An 18696-nucleotide genomic window follows, 5' to 3' on the forward strand; every position below is an offset into this window, starting at 1 on the left:
GCACCATTTCATGCATCTGTTGACCATCCGAGTGTCTTCTTTGGAAAAATGTCTATTTAGATATTCTGCCTATCTTTAAAATTGTAGTCTTTCTTTACTATTGAGCTGTGTGCATTGTTTATTTATTTTGCATATTAGCCCCTTACCAGATATATGATTTGTCATTACTTTCTCCCATTCAGTAAGTTGCCTTCTTTGTTGTTGTTGATGGTTTCTTTTGCTGTGTAGAAACTTTTTAGTTTGATACAGTCCTGCTTATTTATTTTTATGTTTACTGTCTTTCCTTTGGTGTCCTTTTTGAATTTTTTAGGCATATTTTCATATAGTCCTTTGAATGTATTTATAATAGGCGACTCACCATCTTTGTCACTAAGTCCAAGGTTTGGGTTTCCTCAGGCACAGTTTCTATTTATTACATCTTTCCTGTTAGCCATACTTTCCTATTTCTCTGGGTGTCTTATGCTGAGTTGGTTTAGAGGTTAGCTTATGATTGAGCAGAGATTCTCGTACAGTTTTTGTATCAATAAATGACGTAGCCTTTGCCAAGAGCCTCTAAGTGTGTTGGGTGGGGAATGTTTACACTGTTTTGTCGCTTAGTTCCTCCCTCCTGCTGGCCTTCAGTTCCTCCTTGTACTGGGTTTCAAAGTCAACTAGAGGTGAGAAATTAGAGCCTTCTCGAAATTTCTGGGGCAGGTACATGGTTCTGCACATATGTGTTGCAGTTGAGATTCCCAAAAATATGTCAAAGCTTTTCAAATATCCTGTGAATAATTCATTTTATGCTTTTCTCCCCTTTCCTTTTTCTCCTTCCCTCCCTCCCTTCTTTCCTTCCTTCCTTCCTTCCTTTGTCTGTTTAGCCTCTTATTAGCCTTAAATGGTAATGCTGTGATGTTCGACAATTACCACTGATTTTTTTGCAGTTGGAGGACAAAACTTTGGGGAGAAAGTTGTTCGCACAGAATGAGCTCTGAGTCAGGTTAATTAAAGGCATGCCCTCATAATAGACTTGTCAGCTAGCTTCCAGATAGGACAAATGGGGACAGTTCTCTGGGGATGGCTTTTTGGAGAGGCCCGAGCCAGTTATTGTCCCTCAGTGGCTGCTAGGCTAACAGTTTTCACAGCTACCATGGTTGTGAGGCTACTGTTTTTCAAGAAGAGCACAAAACTGGGAATAGAAGGATTGCAATACGTAAGAATACTGCAAAATCATTTACTATTTTTCTTCAATATATGCTCCTTGAATTTTTGCAAAGTTTTAGGTAATTTTCAAATACTGATTTTTGAAAAATTGATTTTGACATTTATTTTAATGATCTTTTTCTGTTTGTAGAGGAAAAGATCTGAAGATCTGTAATCTGCTATTCTGGAAGTGCTTAAGTACCATTGTACTTAATTTTCTTAAATAATTTTCCAGTAATATGTATCATAAAGGTTTTTCAGTACTGTATATGATATTCCTAAAGCACTTTAATCTCATCATGATGAACTAGGTCTCCTTAAAATTTTATAAACATTGTTTTGGAATTGGTTTTTGTTTTTTCTAACGGTACAGTATTGTTTTCTTAAGCCATTTGGGGTGTTGTAACAAAATATCTTATACTGTGTAGTTTATAAACAATACAGGTATTTCTCTCAGTTCTGGAGGCTGAAAGTCCCAGATCAGGGTGCCAGTGTGGTCAGGTAAGGGCTCTCTGCCTGGTTGTAGACCACATATCCTCACATGGTGGGAGGGACTAGCGAGCCCAGTGGGGCCTCTTTTGTAAGAGCGCTAATTTCACTCAAGAAAGCTCTGTAATCCTGACCTATCAGATCCCAAAGGCCTCATCTTCCAATTCTATCACATTGGGCATTAGGGTTTAAACATACGAGTTTTGGGGTTTCACAAACATTGAGCCTATAGCAGCTGGTTACTTTTCTTTCTCTCTCTCTCTCTTTTTTCTTTTTAGAAAGTGACATGTTCATTCATACCACATCAGTATGGAGTCTTTAAAGTGAAGCAGTTCATAGAGTTTATTGGCCCAGTGGCAGATAAAAATTGTAGTTCTTTCTCACTAAAGCCTTTTCATCAGATATATTTAATATTCAAGAGTACCTGCAAAGCTTCCACCAAGAATGTTTCCATGAAAATTAATCCTGGTAAGCTATTATGAGCCCTTCCTTACCTTTTTTTAAATGTTAATATAGGATTATTTTAATATGCTAATTACTCACCTATCTATATCTCAAATGTGGTCTAATCTGGTGGTTCTTACCTTTTGAATGCCTTAAAATTACCTGAAAGGTCTGTTAAAATAGATATCGCTGGTTACATTCCAGCATTGATTATTAAGTAGGTCATTATTAGAGCCCAAAGATTGGCATTTCTAACATGTTCCCAGTAGATGCTGATATTGCTATTTTGAATATCATACTTTGAATATACTGGTTTAGTGGTCTATAACATCTACTGAATATTTCAGTGGTTTTCCTATATTACTCTACTTTTTTGTTTGATTGTATAATATAAACTGGTTTTGACCATTTCATGGATATTTTTGTTGCTATTGTTTCTTTTTTTAAAAGACTTTATTTATTTATTTTTAGAGAGGAATGGAGGGAGAAAGAGAGGGAAAGAAATGTCGATGTGAGAGAGAAGCATTAATTGGTTGTCTCCCTCACATTCCCTGACCAGGGACTGAACCTGCAACTCAGGCATGTGCCCTGACCAGGAATCGAACCTGTGATCTTTCCCTGTGTGGGATGATGCCCAACCAACTGAGCCACACTGGTCAGGGCTGTTGTTTCTTCTTATCCTCAGTTATCTTTTATAAATTGAACCATATGATAATTGCTGATACTCAGCTCTCTTTAATCTATACAAATTTGTTTCATGTAGGCCAACCTAATCCTTCAAGTTACTATGTTTATTTTTTATGCATTTATTATTTTGCTATATTGTTTTCTGTAGGTCCATTTATTAAATGAATGATTTATATTTTCTGAATGTGTTTGCTTATTTAGGGATTGAGCTTTAATTTAGAACCAATGGTGTAGTATATTAATTAACTCATGGATGTAATTTGGAAGACTGAAATAAAAAAAATTTAAACTTAATATCTAATTCTATAAAAGGCATACCCCCTTCAACCAGTAATTCTACAGAACAGACTATGGTCAAAGATTTGGCAAAAAGCAAGGAATGTGCACCTCTTGCAATGCTTCCATTGGCCAAGACATCCATTCAAAGTCATCGCTTGAGTACAGAGCCCGTGAAGGTGGTGCAGACACCCTTTCCCAACAAGCAAGCTGCAAGTGTCAGGCCCGGAGAGCGGGACAAACAGTTCAGGTAACATGCTATATTAAAGACCTGAAATTTTGAAAGAGTCAGTGATCAACATAATATAAACAGGTCTTACTTTATACTGACGTCACAAACTAATAATGGTGATAATATAATAGTAATAACATTTATTGTTTCTCTTTTTTTACATTAGATATGGTTGTTGAATGCTACTGTATGTGATGTGCTTTATCTAACCTTTCATCATCTCTGCTCTGTCCTTACTAGCGAGTGAAAGCTATACCAGATTGTTGAGAATTATAGAATAGTAATAGAAATAAGCATTTTAGGAAATATATCAAGTCCTCACAACAGTTACATTCATTAAGTTTGTCTGAGAGCTCGAATTTATCTAATATTAAAAAGAAACATTTAAAATTATGTAAAAGCAGTCGTCGTCCTCATCATCATCTTTGTTCCATCCCGTCAAAGTCAGGTTTTCAATAATCTTTCCCAAATTGAACTAAAATTTCTCTAATTAGGATTATATGTGATGTTAAACCTCAATTTACATTTATTCAAATCTCAAATCAGTCCCTTCTTTATCAACACTTAGGGAGAAGAAACCCAGGCATCCTGACATCTTTACCTGGGCCACTAGATTAGGAATGGTTTTTAGATGTTTGAGACTGAAATGGGTTTCTTTTCTGTCTGTTTATGTGCTATTGGTGGACAGTGTTCCTCCCTGGGCCTTCTCTAGTCGTCTCTTGACCTTTGGTGAGGCATTAAACTCACTTACTTTTATAGCAATTCCATTTGATTTTGGGGCCATAATTGCTTTATTATTCACAATTGGAAAATTCTGGGTTTTTATATCATCTATTTTATCATATTATTTTACAGTTGCAAGTAGAACAGGCTTTCTGTCTCTCTTTTTTATTTGGCAAGTACCATAAAACACAGATGCATAAAAATCACTCAGATTCCATTTAAAATAAATATATAGAATAAAAAAAGGAAAACCTGCCTACATCTGACTCATCGTAGTCCATCCCACCCCGCAGAGGCAGCTGCAAACAGTGTTTTAATGTGTCCTTTATAGTTCTTTCCTATGCTTAAGTATACCTATATAGAGATATAGTGTGTGAATTTAATGTCAACATTTTATTCTGTCTAAATCAATATTAAGTAGATTATCTAAAAATACCACAATTTCTTTGAAGATGCCTAAGTATTTTCTATTTATTCCATGACCATAATTATTTTTTTCAATTCATTCTCTTTTTAAAAAAATATTTTTATTTATTTACTTTTACAGAGAGGGGAAGGAAAGGAGAAAGAGTGGGAGAGAAACATCAGTGTGTGGTTGCCTCTCATGTGTCCCCTACTGGGAACCTGGCCTGCAACCCAGGCATGTGCCCTGACTGGGAATCAAACCAGCAACCCTTTACTTCACAGGCCCGTGTTTAATCCACTGAGCTACACCAGCCAGGGCATCAATTCCTTCTTTTCCATACTCTTAGAAATACAAAATTTAGTCATTTTTTTCTGGCTAGCAATTAGTAATTTAAGCAGTGGCATTTTGCAGTATATTAAATTGTTGGTAATGATTATTGCAATTTTATTTTTAATGCATTTTTACCTTTCCAAATTTTCAGAAGAAAATACAGTAGCAATTTTTGTTCAGTTTTTGTTTACTGCAGTATCTTCTGTGCTTAGAACAGTGTCAGGTATATAGTAGGCACTCGGTAAGTATTTTTTAATAAATAAATGAGTTAAAATGTTTTATTTACATAGTAATTTTTGTCCCCTGTACTTTGCACATTAAAAAAAATTACCTGCTCCAAGCTACAGAGGTACTTGTTGAAGTTCAGTTTTTAAGGAGCTGATAAGCACTTAGGTTTGTTAATAGCCAGCTTTTGTCACTTCAGACATTTATTATAAAAGTGAATCTCCTGTGGATAAGGGGGGGGACTATTGTTCTCTTTTTTAAGTCCCTCTTTTTCTTCTTGTTACAAACATGGAAACTTCACAAAAAGGAATTATTTCTTGGTCCTAAAAGATGGCTAAGGTTAACAGAGCCCAAGGGGAAATTTAAATATCAACTAAAACTTAAGTATAAAAGATTCTTTTTTGAGGCTTGCAGGGAAGATGGCACAATAAACTTCACACTCTTGCGTGTCAAAACAAAAAAAGCAACCATCTTGGAATAACAAAGCATTTGTTTCTCTCTTAATACCTTATTCTCTTACAGACTTTGATTTAAAGCTGTCTTCCTGTAACCACTGAGGCATTGTTGAAAACAGGGAGAATGTTCGATTAAATTTCATTTGACTGTGTAACTATAGTAGTTCCCCCATGTCCATGGGACATAGGTTCTAAGATCCCCCTAGTGGAGCCTGAGACTGCAGGTAGTACCAAACTCTATATATGCTATACTTTTTCCTATACATACGTACATACCGATGGTAAAGTTTAATTTATAAAAACACAGTAAGAGATTAACAGTTATAACTAATAATAAAATAGAACAATTATAACAATATGCTGTAATAAGTTATATGAATGTTCCTTCCCTCTTTCCTCTCCACAACACCCCCGCCCCATCTCCCTTTCTCTCTTAACCAATCTGATAACCGAGAAATTTATACTGTGACAGGTGGGAAGTATATGCAGCATGGATACACTGGACACATGGATGGTTCACTTCCAGGGCGCCATGGAGTGGGAAGGTGTGAGGTTTCATTGCATTATTCAGAATGTCCCCAAATTTAAGACTTATGAATTGTTTATGTCTAGAATTTTTTCATTTCATATTTTCAGACTGTGGTTACCCGAAACTGTGAAACGTGAAACTGTGGATAAAGGGAGACTGCTGTAATAAGTACATACCTAGTGAATTAAATATTGAGGGTGAGACTTTGTGATTAATAAAATTTGCTGAGGATCAAGGTGGATCAAGGTCAGGCATGAATAACTGTACTTTTTTGAATGGAAAATATATGATGGGTAAGAAAAAAGATCATGAACCCAGTTAGTAAATATGAAATATAACACTAATAAGATTTAGACACAAATTGTTTACACGACTAATTCCCTAAGAGTGGGTTCAGGGTAGGGACCATTACGTTTCCCTGACATTAGGCATTCTCTCTGATTTAGTTAAGAAGGAAAGTAGATATTATTCTAGTTTTCTGTGTAGTAATGTCTTGATATATAATAGAATATGAAGGACAGGACTAGAATCTGTCCTGGGCACCATGCTATGCCCAAGCCCTGGCACAGTTGGCACTCAATAAATACTGATCAGATAAGTGCATATATGTAAATATTAACATGGTTTACTCATATTGTAGGACAATTTCCACACTGAGACCAAGACTGAGCTATGTGGATCCTGAATATGCATATACTAATTCTGAAATCTTAAAAAAGAAAGCAAATGAGGGCTATTATAAAAAATACATTGATCACTTAAGAAATAAGCGCCTGCAGAAACAAGGAGAAAGGTAAGTTCACTTCCTCAAGCAATAAGAAACAGAGATCATGGTGCCTATAGAACCAGATTTTTTCCCTTCACTGTTTGGTTTCTTTTTAATGATTTCAATGACTTTTTCATACATGAAAATAGTCAAACCTTAAATTACTTGAACTGCAATGACTTATCTTTTCTTGCCTTCGATTTGGGAATGTCTTAGGTGGGTTCCCCCAGCATCAGATCCTAAGACAGGGCTGCCAGCACATGCGATTTTTGGAGAGTGTTCTTTTAGGAGAAACCTGTACAGAAGGAGAGAGGCAGGATAGAACAAGGGAGGCAACTTATGCCTAGGGTTTCTTAAGCATAAATTATAATACATAGTCCTGCTTTGAGCCAAAGGGACTTGCCTTTTCTGGTCTGTAGCAGTCATTGGCTGTGAGCTGTTCCTGGATGTGGTGGGGTGAGCCTAAATTCTTTGGGGAGGTATTTGAGAGTGGAGTCTCCTTGGCAGAGGGCAATTTTTTTGCAGATTAGCGCATCATTCTGCTTTAGGTAGATCTGAGTAGAGCGGCAACAGCACATGCAATGTGGGGAATATTTGGGTTTACAGATGTATTTTTCAAAGTACATGGCCTCAATTTATTATTATTATTATTATTATTATGATGATGATGATATCAACAGGAAAGATGATTCATTTGATGATAAAGATATAAGATTGGACCCAAAGTCAGGTCTAAAGACACCCCCACTCTCAGATTCGGAAATACAAGAGGACCCATCTCCAACAGATTATGAACCTGAACCTCACCAACTGCTATGTACCAGAAATATGGAATCCAGAGAAACAAATGCTCTAGAAAGAAAGGCATGTGCAATAATTTACATTTTATTATTTCATGAGAACTCTAAAATTACCATTTGCTAATATTGAACAGTTAATTTTGGAGTCATTTGATTATCCACAGGTTCTCAAAGGACTTAAATCAAAACCATCCACACCTCATGAAATACGTGACTGCAGCTTAATTTTGACACCAAGGCAAATTCACCAAGTAATTGTTGGTAAGAATTTATGAATACCTACTAATATCTTTCTTTCTTAACAGATTTATTCAAGTATAATTGATATTCCGTAAAATTTACCAATTTAAAGTATGTAAGTCAATGAATTTTAGTAAATTTACAAGATTATGCAATCATCTCACAACTCATTTTTAGAATTCACTCTCCCTGTTCCTACCTGTGGACCCAGACAACTATTAATCAGTTTGCTTTCGATTTTCCCATTCTGAACATTTTATATAAAAGGAATCATACAATACATATTCCCTATTACATTGTTTCTTTTGCATAGCTCATGTTTTAGGGGTTCATCCTTATAGGTATAATTTTTTTGTTCTTTTTCATGGCTAAATAGTGCCTGTTTTATCAGAATACTGCATTTTGCTTATCCACGTACCGGTTGATGGACACTGAGGTGTTTCCAGTTTGAGGCTACTGTAAATAATGCTACCTTTAATATTCACCTATAATTCTTTGAATGGACATATGTTTTCATTTCTTTTGGTTAGATTCCTAGCAGTGGAATTGCTCAGTTGCATGGTACATTTGTGTCTGACTTTAAAGAAACTGCCAAAAAGTTTTCCAAAATGACTATACCAAGTTACAGTCTCACCAACAATATATTTTGGCTGCACCGTTAGTCTGAGTTAGGAAACTAGTGACAATTCCTCCTTAACCTTGCAGGGATGTTAGTGTGTCGCTTCCTAGGTCATGTTTACCAAGCCTGTTACAGGATAATTACGGTGAAAGAAATACTGCTTGCTTATGACTATACTTGTCTGAAAGGGAGGTCTCATTTCATGCTACGCAGGCTTAGGGTGGCCCTGAGACGTGGGCAGAGGATGATTAATTGATGTGGGTGTGCTGATTCCCTCTCTGGGGAAAACCCAGCACACAAAACAGCAAATACCGAATCTGACATTATCCAGATTAACAGAGACATCAAAAGAGGTGCAAGGTCCAAGGCAAAACAGTGAGAAGTGATTAAGTATCATTTACTATGCTCCTATTTCGTGCCATGCATGTAGGTAGGTACTGGGCATTATAATCCCAGGAATTTACCTGTACTATTGGGTGGGAAATGCTTTGTATCTTCCAAATAGGTGACCAACTAGTCAAATGAATAGATCTATATGAATGCAAAAGGAGCAAAGTTAGAAGACAGTGTCCATCGCCTCTTCTACAACTCCTCCACCAACTTCTCTCCCTTCTTTGCCTGCTGTCCTGAGCATTTTAATAATGGTCCTCTGAGGACAGGGCCCCTGAGTTTACAAGGTCAGTTGGAGGAAGCACGTATGGAGGAGGCGGTTTATGAAATTGGCAGGGAGGTGTAGAGGAGGAAACAAACCTTCTTCTACCCTTTTGAATTCTTTCATATTCTGAAAATATGAGACCCAGGGAAATGTCAGGCAGTTGAGGCTCATATGCTGTCCTGAGGTAAGGGATGGGATAGGAGCCTGGAGCTTCAAAGGGGAGGAGAGTGATTCACGGGACAAGAAGAGCAGATGTTTGCCCGGCTACACAGATAGGTCATTCAGATGAAAGTTATCTCTGATGCTAGCTCTTTCTCTGAATCAGACCCCTGTGTGAGTTCTTTTAGGAAGTCAGAAGAAAGAGGCAAAAGTTTTCCTTGAGTCTGCTAGGTTTTAATTCCTGTCAGCTGAAAGTAATCCACATGCTAAAATGGCACATTTTGGGGTCACTCATTCTGTTTCTCTTCAGTGGTCCCTCTCATTTTTCTACCTTGAGGGTGCTTTGTAAGCCTGTGCACAGAACAGGGGGTGGTACTATCAAAGGACATGGTAGTTAAGGAAAATTTTCCTCTGTATTTATATTTTTAAAAAGTGAAATTGTTGTCAAGAGACACAGGAGAGGATTTGGGGATTCACTGAGTCAATTAGTGACAATTATGATTAGGAGTCTGGCTTCCATTGGAAGTTATGTGAAGTGTTTGCTTCCTCAGCATATGTCCAGTCATTTTGGTTTTAAGCTGCCGGTTATTGATACATAAGCAAGTCATTGTGTTGAACAAGTTACAGACATGACTCATTTAATCCTTTAAATGACACAAATAACTTATGAAGTAAATACTTTTATTTCCATTTTAGAGGTGAAACACCTTGATCAGATTGCTCAAATATTTAGTATGAGGGAGGGGACTTGAAATTAGGTTTCTTTAGCCTAACATTCTGTTTTCACAGTCAGTACTTTTCTCTACAGTATTGCTGAGGTTTTTTGCCAACTTCTTTTTTCTCTACCTTGTAGTATTGTTAAATCATAATATAGAATTTTGCGTCTGTTTTCATGAAATATATCAGCGAATTTTTGCTTTGTTTGATTTTCTTTTTATGTCTTTGTTTTGATGTTAATGTTGGCTTCCTAAAAACTGAATTGAGAAAGTTAGGAAGTGGTCACTCCACTACTATGTTCTAAAAGAGATTGAGTAGAATTCTGACTAAGGAGATTTCATCTTCAGATGATATTTCATTACAAATTCAATTTCTTTAATAGTTGTAAGATTATTCAGATAATCTATACCATTTTAGGAGACTTTTGGTAGTTTGGAATTTTTTTGGCCCAGAATTGACCCTTTTCATCTAAGATGCCATGTTTACATGCACAGAATTATTCGTAGCATTCCCATATTGTCCTTTTAATGTCTGGGTCAGCAGCATCTATAGTGATTGATATAGTCTTTTTAATATTAGAATTTATGTCTTCTTTCTTTCCTTTTTCAGTCTTGGTAGAGATTTATCCATTTTATTGTTCATTTCAAAGAACAGGCATTTAGTTTCATTGATTTTTCTCTACAGATTTTCTGTTTTTAATTTATAATAAAATTTATAGGAGCACAAAAATATCCAGCACCTAATGTGGTATAATGTGCTATATCTGACATTCAAACTAACATTGTATCTGACATTGAAGACTACTAGGGATGAAAAGAATCAGGCAAAACGACCTCTAATAACCAGAAAAATTCATCAGTTAAACCTACTCAATACTGATACGTACGTTAGAATTGAAAGACAAGGGTATTCAAATAGTTTTTATAATTATCTCCCATATATTCAAAAAGTTATATAGAGATATAGAAAATATGCAAAAAATGATCCATGTGATGTATATATTCAACACAATTCCAGTCAAAATTTCATTGGTATCTTTTGTAGAAATTGGCAGGCTCATTTTAAAATTCACTGCCCTGTCTGGTGTGGCTCAGTGGATTGAGTGCCAGCCTGAGAACCAAAGGGTGACAGGTTTGATTCCCAGTAGGAGCACATGCCTATGTTGTAGGCCAGGTCCCCAGTAGGGGGCGTGCAAGAGGCAATCACACATTGCGGTTTCTCTCCCTTTCATTTCCTCTCCCTTTCCCTCTCTACAAATAAATAAATAAAAGCCTTTAAAAATTCACATGGAAATGCAAAAGAATTATAATAGTTAAAACAACTGTGAAATAGGAAAACAAGTTGGTTTCAAGATAAATTATAAAGCTATGGTAAGCATAGATATAGACACATAGATCAATGTTCAGAAATAGACCTATACATATTGGACAACTGAAGTTTGACAAAGATAGAAAAGCAATGAGGTATATGGTGAAAAGATAGTCTTTTCAATAAGTAGTGCTGGCACATATGAAAATATGTGCCACACACCAAAAATATACAAAATAGACTTTGTTTCTATATCTTATATCATATACCAAAACTAAATCAAAGTAGATCATAAGTCATGTGCTTCCTTGTGGAAGGAAGAATAGGAAAAATATCTGACCATGGAGAAGGCAAAAATATTTTAGATATACAAAAACATGATCCAGAAAAAGAAAAAAATGGATAAATGGGAATTGATCAACTTTAATTCTGCTCTTCAAAAGATAAGAGGGTAAAAACAAGCCACAGACTGAGACAAAGTGTTTTCAAATTATATATCTGGTGAAGGAATTGGCAACCAGATTGTACTTAAAACTTTTGAGACTCAATTTTAAGAATACAACCATATTAAAAACAGGTGAAGGATTTGAGCAGACAGTTTGCTAGTGAAGATGTATAGTTGACAAATAGGCACATGGGAAGATACACATTGTTGGTTGTTAGGGAAACGCAAAATAAAACCACAGTGAGATAAATCTATTAGAATGGCTTAAGTTAAAAGAAAGCACCATGTCAGTTGTTGCTGGAGATGTGAGGGAACTGGGACTGTTACATGTGGCTAGTGGGAATATGAAATTAAACAGCCACTTTAAAACAGTTTGTCAGTTTCTTATACATTTAAACATATGTGTATCATGTGATCTGTCCTTTCCATTCTCAGATTTTTATCCAAAAAGAAATAAAAGTATGGGTGGGCGGGCTGCAATGGGAGTAAAAGACAGAAAACTATACTTGAAGAACAATGAAAATAAAACAAATGGAAAAAAAAAGAAATAAAAATATATGTTTGAATAAGTATTTGTGCTCAAATGTTTTAGCAGCTTTGATTGTAATAGCCAAGACCTGGGAACGATTCAAGTGTCAATCAACAGGTGAATAGACAAACATTCACCTAACATGGACTACTACTTAGTAATATAAAGGGATGGACTATTGACTCATGGAACAACATGAATGAATCTCCAAGGAATTTGCTGAGTGAAAGAAGTCAGAGAAAACCTGTACCCTGCTGTATTATTCCACACATACAAAACTTTAGACAATGCAAAGTAATCTATAGTGATCTAAAGAGGATCACTAGGGGTACCAGAAGGGGGAAAGAAACAGCCACGAGTGGAAAACTTCTTTGAACAAATAACAAAGGAGAACTTCCCCAGTCTGGCAAAGGACATAGACTTCCAGGAAATCCAGGAAGCTCAGAGAGTCCCAAAGAAGGCGGACCCAAGAAGGAACACACCAAGGCACATCATAATTACATTAGCCAAGATTAAAATGAAGGAGAGAATCCTAGAAGCAGCAAGAGATAACGGGACGGTCATCTACAAAGGAGTACCCATCAGAATGTCAGCGGATTTCTCAAAAGAGACCTTATAGGCAAGAAGGGGCTGGAAAGAAGTATTCCAACTCATGAAATCCCAAGACCTACAGCCAAGATTGCTTTATCCAGCAAAGCTTTCATTTAGAATGGAAGGACAGATAAAGTGCTTCTCAGATAAGGTCAAGTTCAAGGAGTTTATCATCACCAAGCCCTTATTATATGAAATGCTAAAGGGACTTATATAAGAAAAAGAAGATGAAAAATATGAACAGTGAAAGGACAGCAAACTCACAGTTATTAACAACCACACCTAAAACAAAAGCAAACCAAGAGGACAGCTAGATCAAGAGTGGAACCATAGAAATGAAGACCACATGGAGGGTTAGCAACAGGGGAGTGGGAGGAGGAGAAGGGGGGAGAAGGTACAGAAAATAGCATAGACAGTAAGTAGAAAATAGATGGGGGGAGGGCAAGAATAGTGGGGGAAATATAGAATCTAAAGAACTTGAGACACGTGGTTATAAACTAAGGGAGGAGAATGGTGGGGGAGGGAGTGTGCGAGTGGAGGGGAATGAAGGGGGGGAATAGAACAACTGTAATGGTATAATCAATAAAATATATTTTTAAAAAAAAAGAGGATCACTGTCTGGGGATGAGTGTCCGGGAAGAGAGAATACAGAGGAGGGTGGGAAGGGAGAATATTAAGGAGCCCAAGAAGCTTTTTGGAGTGATGGATGTTCACTCTCTTCGCTGTGACATTTTCAGGGGAGGAGACGTGTCAACACTCATGAAATTCTACACTTGTAAACATGTATAGTTTACTGTGTATTGCTTATAATTAAATCAAGCTGTTAAAAAACGGGATAAGGCATAATTATTTAAATTGTTATGATATTATAATGAGTATTCTCCTGAGTACTTTTTAAAAAATAAATTAATTGATGAAAATTTAATGAAAACTTCAGAAAATGAATACATTACCAACATTAAGCTTAATACCTTTTCTTTATTTTAGGGCCTTCTGTCCTTAATTTTGGTGTCATTTGTGTGCACTCCATAAATATGCACAAACTACATGTTGTTAATATGCTACCGAGGCATGTTTTGATCAAGTTAGATGTTAATTTGAAAGAACTTCAAAAAACCAAACAGTTTTCATATGTGATTCCACCTTCATCCAGTACTTATATTTCAATAATATTTCACTCTTCCACTCCTGGAAAATATTGGAAGTAAGATTTATTTTCAAATTTCTATTTTCTAGAATCGAAGTGTCCTACTATAGAATATGTTTTTATTTGCCCCAGTAATTGTAATATATATATATATGTGTGTGTGTGTGTGTGTGTGTGTGTGTATACACATATATATGTATAATATATGTGTGTATATATATAAAATACTTTATCCCCAAACATATAAACTATATATGTATCAAGTTGTGTATTTATAGACTCCTATTTCAGTCATAGTCTATCTTTCATGATTAGTTTGATGTTTTGCTTACTAAGAACCATTTGTGGATGTTAGTTAATAGTATATGCATTTTCACATGCAGTTTAATTCTGTAATTGCAAATAGTTCTTCTCACTTAAATTTGGATGCCTTTGTTGTGTTACAGGTCTTTCACCTTTACAGTGAACAGTATACCTGGCGGGCACCTCCTAGTGATGGCGATTATTATGCCCGTGAGACTCGAGCTGTCTTCTAACCACCTGGTGTTAAAACCACACGGCTTCTTGTTGCAGACATATTTTAGGGGGACGGTTACATTGTCTAATCATCAGAATTATTTGGTTCGCTTCCAATGGATGCCAGTAAACACAGATAAAGGAATAGCATTTTTTATATGTCCATCAGAAGGTAATAGTTTTTTCTATTTGTTTGATTTAGACATTCATTTATTCATATATTCAGGCATTAATCGTGTATTGCGTGCATATGGTATAATGGTGCTAAGAACATAGAGGTAAATGGGATATGGTCATGTAGGTATTTGTTTTTACATGCATAAAATATACTTAAATTGATTTAAAATATGGATTCTTTATTAGGGTTCTCTAGAGAATTGGAAACAATAGGAATATATATATATGAGAGAGTGCCCAAAATTAAGGAATTGGCTCATATGATTGTTTTGACTGGCAAGTTTAAAATCTGCAGGGCAAGCCTATAGGCTGATGACTCAGGGAAGAATTGAAGTTGTAGTCTTAAATCCAAAGGGATATCAGTCTTTCTTTTAAGACTTTCAGCTTATTGGGTGAGGCCCTACTACATTGTAGAAGGTAATATGCTTTACTGCAAGTCTATTGATTTAAATGTTAATTACATCTAAAAAAAATACCTGCACAGCAACATCTAGACTGATGTTTTCCCAAACAACTAGGCATCATAGCCTGGCCACGTTGACAAATAACATTCATTAACTGTCACAGATACTGGTGAACTCAGTATTTTTTTGTTTGTTTAGTTTTAGTTTGATGATAATGTTATAGAACAGAGGTCCAGGGCGGGCAAATGTGGCCCATCCAGGAACGCCAAAAACTGTTACAGAACAACAAGCCCCCCCTCCCCCAAGGACAGTATACTAACTAATACCATTTGGACCACCTACTGGGCTCATCTGTCTGCTGCCAGAGGAAAGACATCTCTCAATGCCAGAGACTTGTGAAAAGGAAAGGAAAGGTTTATTTAATGCTACACAGACTTAAAGTAGTGATCCAATGTCCCCATTAAAATATCAAGGTTCTTTTGGATACCTGCAGTGCTTCCTTCTCCCCCTGCCCTAATTCGGGGTACTGTAACTCAGGAAAAGAAGCACAGGTCCAGGATCCAGGCTCCTGCCACCATCTGGTGGGTCGCTGTGCAGGCAGGATCTCTACTCCAAAGCCATATGGCACCTTCTCATGGTCTACTGGCAGAGAGTTCTTTCATCCTTTTTCCAGGCAAAGTCTCTCCTGCTTCCCAGGCCATGTGGCCAAAGGGAGCGCCCCAAAGCCACATGGTCCTCTTCTACCAGAGCTGCAGGGGTCTGCTCTCTGGCCAAAACACCATGGTTCTTTCCTCCACCAGAGCTGTGGGGAGGGGAGGGTCACCACTCTGGCAGAAACCATGTGGTACTCCCCTTCACATGGCTGTGGGGGTCCCCACTGTGTCTGGGTTTTAAATCCCTGCTCCAGTCCTCCTTTGCAGCCCCATTTCTGATTTCCCCTATAATCGGCTACACCTGCCAGCATTCCTGTATTATTCCAAGTTTACTGAGCTGCCATTGTGAGTCTGGGCAGGTGTGGCCCCATGGCGTGGAGCCAGTCATCTCCAAGCTCTCACACAGGTGCTGTAACTCTGGGGACCTGCCCCTAGTTACATTTTGGGTGGAAGTCACTTCCATCCCCCTGGCTCAGAGGATGGCCACAGCTATTTAACATATCTATGCAACCAGTTAAAGGTTATAGATATGTTAAATGACCATGCCAGAGGTTAGCTACAAAGGCTTTGCTGTACAAAACAGCTCTCAATGGCCCTGCTCCATGTGTCCAATACCCCAACTCACACCTGTGGAGGGGGGGTGAGGACATCTTAATATTTCCTGGACACTTTGAGTTCTAGACCCTATTCTAAATCCCTTTTTGGGGCCCCCCTCTTGGCTGGGCCCTGTTACAATAATAAGATAGGACTCAGAATGACTGAGATTTTGTTAGATTGTGAATTAGTTTATGAGAATCCACAAATTCTTTACAGTTAATATTTAATACAAGTAATAAAGTCTAACAAAATTAAGAACTTAAGCCCTGACTGGTGTGGCTCAGTGGGTTGAATGGCAGCCTGTAAACAGAAAGGTTCCTGGTTCAATTCCCAGTCAGGGAATGTGCCCGGGTTGCAGGCCAGGTCTCCAGTTGGGTGCATTTAAGAGACCACTGATCAATGTATCTGTTGCACATCAATGTTTCTCTCCCTTTCTTTCTCCCTCCCTTCCCCTCTTTCTAAAAATAAATAAGTAAAATTAAGAACATGAAACTGTCATTTAAACAAGAATTTTTAATTAATGGAAATCATCTCAGACTTCCCATATTTGATGGTTCCTTGTATTTGTTAACTGACCTCTTAACCTTGCTTCTGCCATTTCCTGGAATTGATAACTCCGCATAATGTGTTACAAAACTGAGCCCTGTTGCTTGCTAACCTGTCACTTATCTAATAGCCTATCAGATTTGGCAGACATCATTGGGATGTGGAGTGAGGAATCCCATGAGGACAGAAGCTCTTATTTAAACAAGTGAAATGACAGAATGATGAATATTGTATCTTTATTTCATGTACATGTCCTGACTTTCCATCCTCCTCCTTTATCTCTAATTTAGGAGTAGTCTTCATTTGTGATCTAAAGAGAACACAAATGGCAAATACAAGGCCCGCTGGCCGAATCCAGCCCTACACCTTGTTTTATCCTGCCTGGGATCTTGTTTCTACCCGGCAACAGTGCTGAGATCCTTTCCCCTAGTTAAGGAGTGGTTACGTTTATATAGACCTAAAGTTATACTCGGCCCTTTGACTCTCACAACCATGAGGCTGATGTGGCCCCCTGATGAAAATGAGTTTGATACCCCTGAAATAGACTGTATAAATCACAGAGGAATTCTGTTTTTCAGAAATCTCACTTTAGTTGTATATTCTTGTATCAGTTATTTCCAAATCACAGCTTATATAAATCTACCAGTGTTTATAAGAAGGAGAGTTAATAAACAAATTTAAGTATCCATTTAAATTCACTTAACTTTAATGCAGATATAGGCAGAGGTGTTGCCACTTTAACCAGCAGAAGAATGGGACTGTTCCTTCGCTGGGGTTGGAGATCATTGCTACAGCTATATTTGATCTTTTATTAACCTGGATGGATTTTGCACAATCCAGATTATTTAACATTCAGGGTATACTCTCATTATTATTTAGCAGATTCATTTGACCAAGATCTTTTTTCTTTTGTTATTAATGTTCATGATACTGGGTCCTGCTTCAGTCTAGAGAAAAGCTGAGTGAAAAATTATAAGAAAGAGAAATTATGCACATTTTAGATTTTCTATGTAAATCTTCTCCAGTTTTTTTTTTTTTTACCAAGTATCAAACAATGCTAGTTATATTATTTGTGTCTCAGCTCTAGGGTTCTGATGAAACACGTGACACAGTGCTATGGGTGTCTGAAGGGCACAGCACCCAACACTTTTCCTTGTATTTCTCCATCATAATCAGGGCTGAATGGGCTGAGCTTCCCCCACCCTGTGGCTGCCATGGAAATGCAGTGATGGTGTTGAATTTGTCAAAATAGAAATGGTATTACAATATTATCATCTGGAAAACCAGTGATACTTCTCATCAACTTTAGAACTTATTTTTACAAGGGAAATATTAGTATTTTTATTTACTTTGTGTGGCTCGTAACCCTCTTAGGATTTTTAAAAAGATTTTATTTATTTATTTTTAGATAGAGGGAAGGGAGGGAAAAAGACAGGGAGAGAAACAGCGTGAAAGAGAAATATCCATTGGTTGCCTCTCATGCAGGCCCCATCTGGGGACCTGGTCTGCAACCCGGGCATGTGCCCTGACCAGGAATCAAACCGGTGACCTTTTGCTTTGCGGGATGATGCCCAACCAACTGGGGTAGGCCAGTCTGGGCAGGATTTTTCTAATGAAAGCACAAAAACACCATGACATATAATTCCAAATAGAGTATTTATATGACTAATCCCATTAGTCTTTAAGTACTTTTGATCTTTTTAGAACACAAATGATACTCCGATCTATTTCAGATAGCATTGAATAAAGTATGTATAATTTATATACATAGGTTTTTCTTGTGTCATTTTCCTTTTATGGTCAGAATAAATATAATAATTACTCAAGTTTTGTTTCTTTGCATAAATAAAAA

The 18696-nt window shown here is 37.0% G+C and overlaps 1 protein-coding gene across 1 annotated transcript in view; it reads left to right on the plus strand.

The window, feature by feature from the left end:
- CFAP47 (cilia and flagella associated protein 47) overlaps positions 1–18696 on the plus strand; it is a 328185-nt gene that overhangs the window by 24807 nt on the left and 284682 nt on the right. Inside the window, exons 9-15 of the mRNA XM_037067787.1 lie at positions 1947–2136; positions 3112–3325; positions 6616–6768; positions 7422–7605; positions 7706–7802; positions 13792–14008; positions 14398–14639. Coding sequence (XP_036923682.1) covers positions 1947–2136; positions 3112–3325; positions 6616–6768; positions 7422–7605; positions 7706–7802; positions 13792–14008; positions 14398–14639 — 1297 coding nt within the window. The remainder of the gene's footprint in view (positions 1–1946; positions 2137–3111; positions 3326–6615; positions 6769–7421; positions 7606–7705; positions 7803–13791; positions 14009–14397; positions 14640–18696) is intronic.

This window comes from Sturnira hondurensis, unplaced genomic scaffold (genome assembly GCF_014824575.4).
Source record: "Sturnira hondurensis isolate 20B ecotype Veracruz unplaced genomic scaffold, ASM1482457v3 Scaffold0017416, whole genome shotgun sequence".
Lineage (NCBI taxonomy): Eukaryota > Metazoa > Chordata > Mammalia > Chiroptera > Phyllostomidae > Sturnira > Sturnira hondurensis.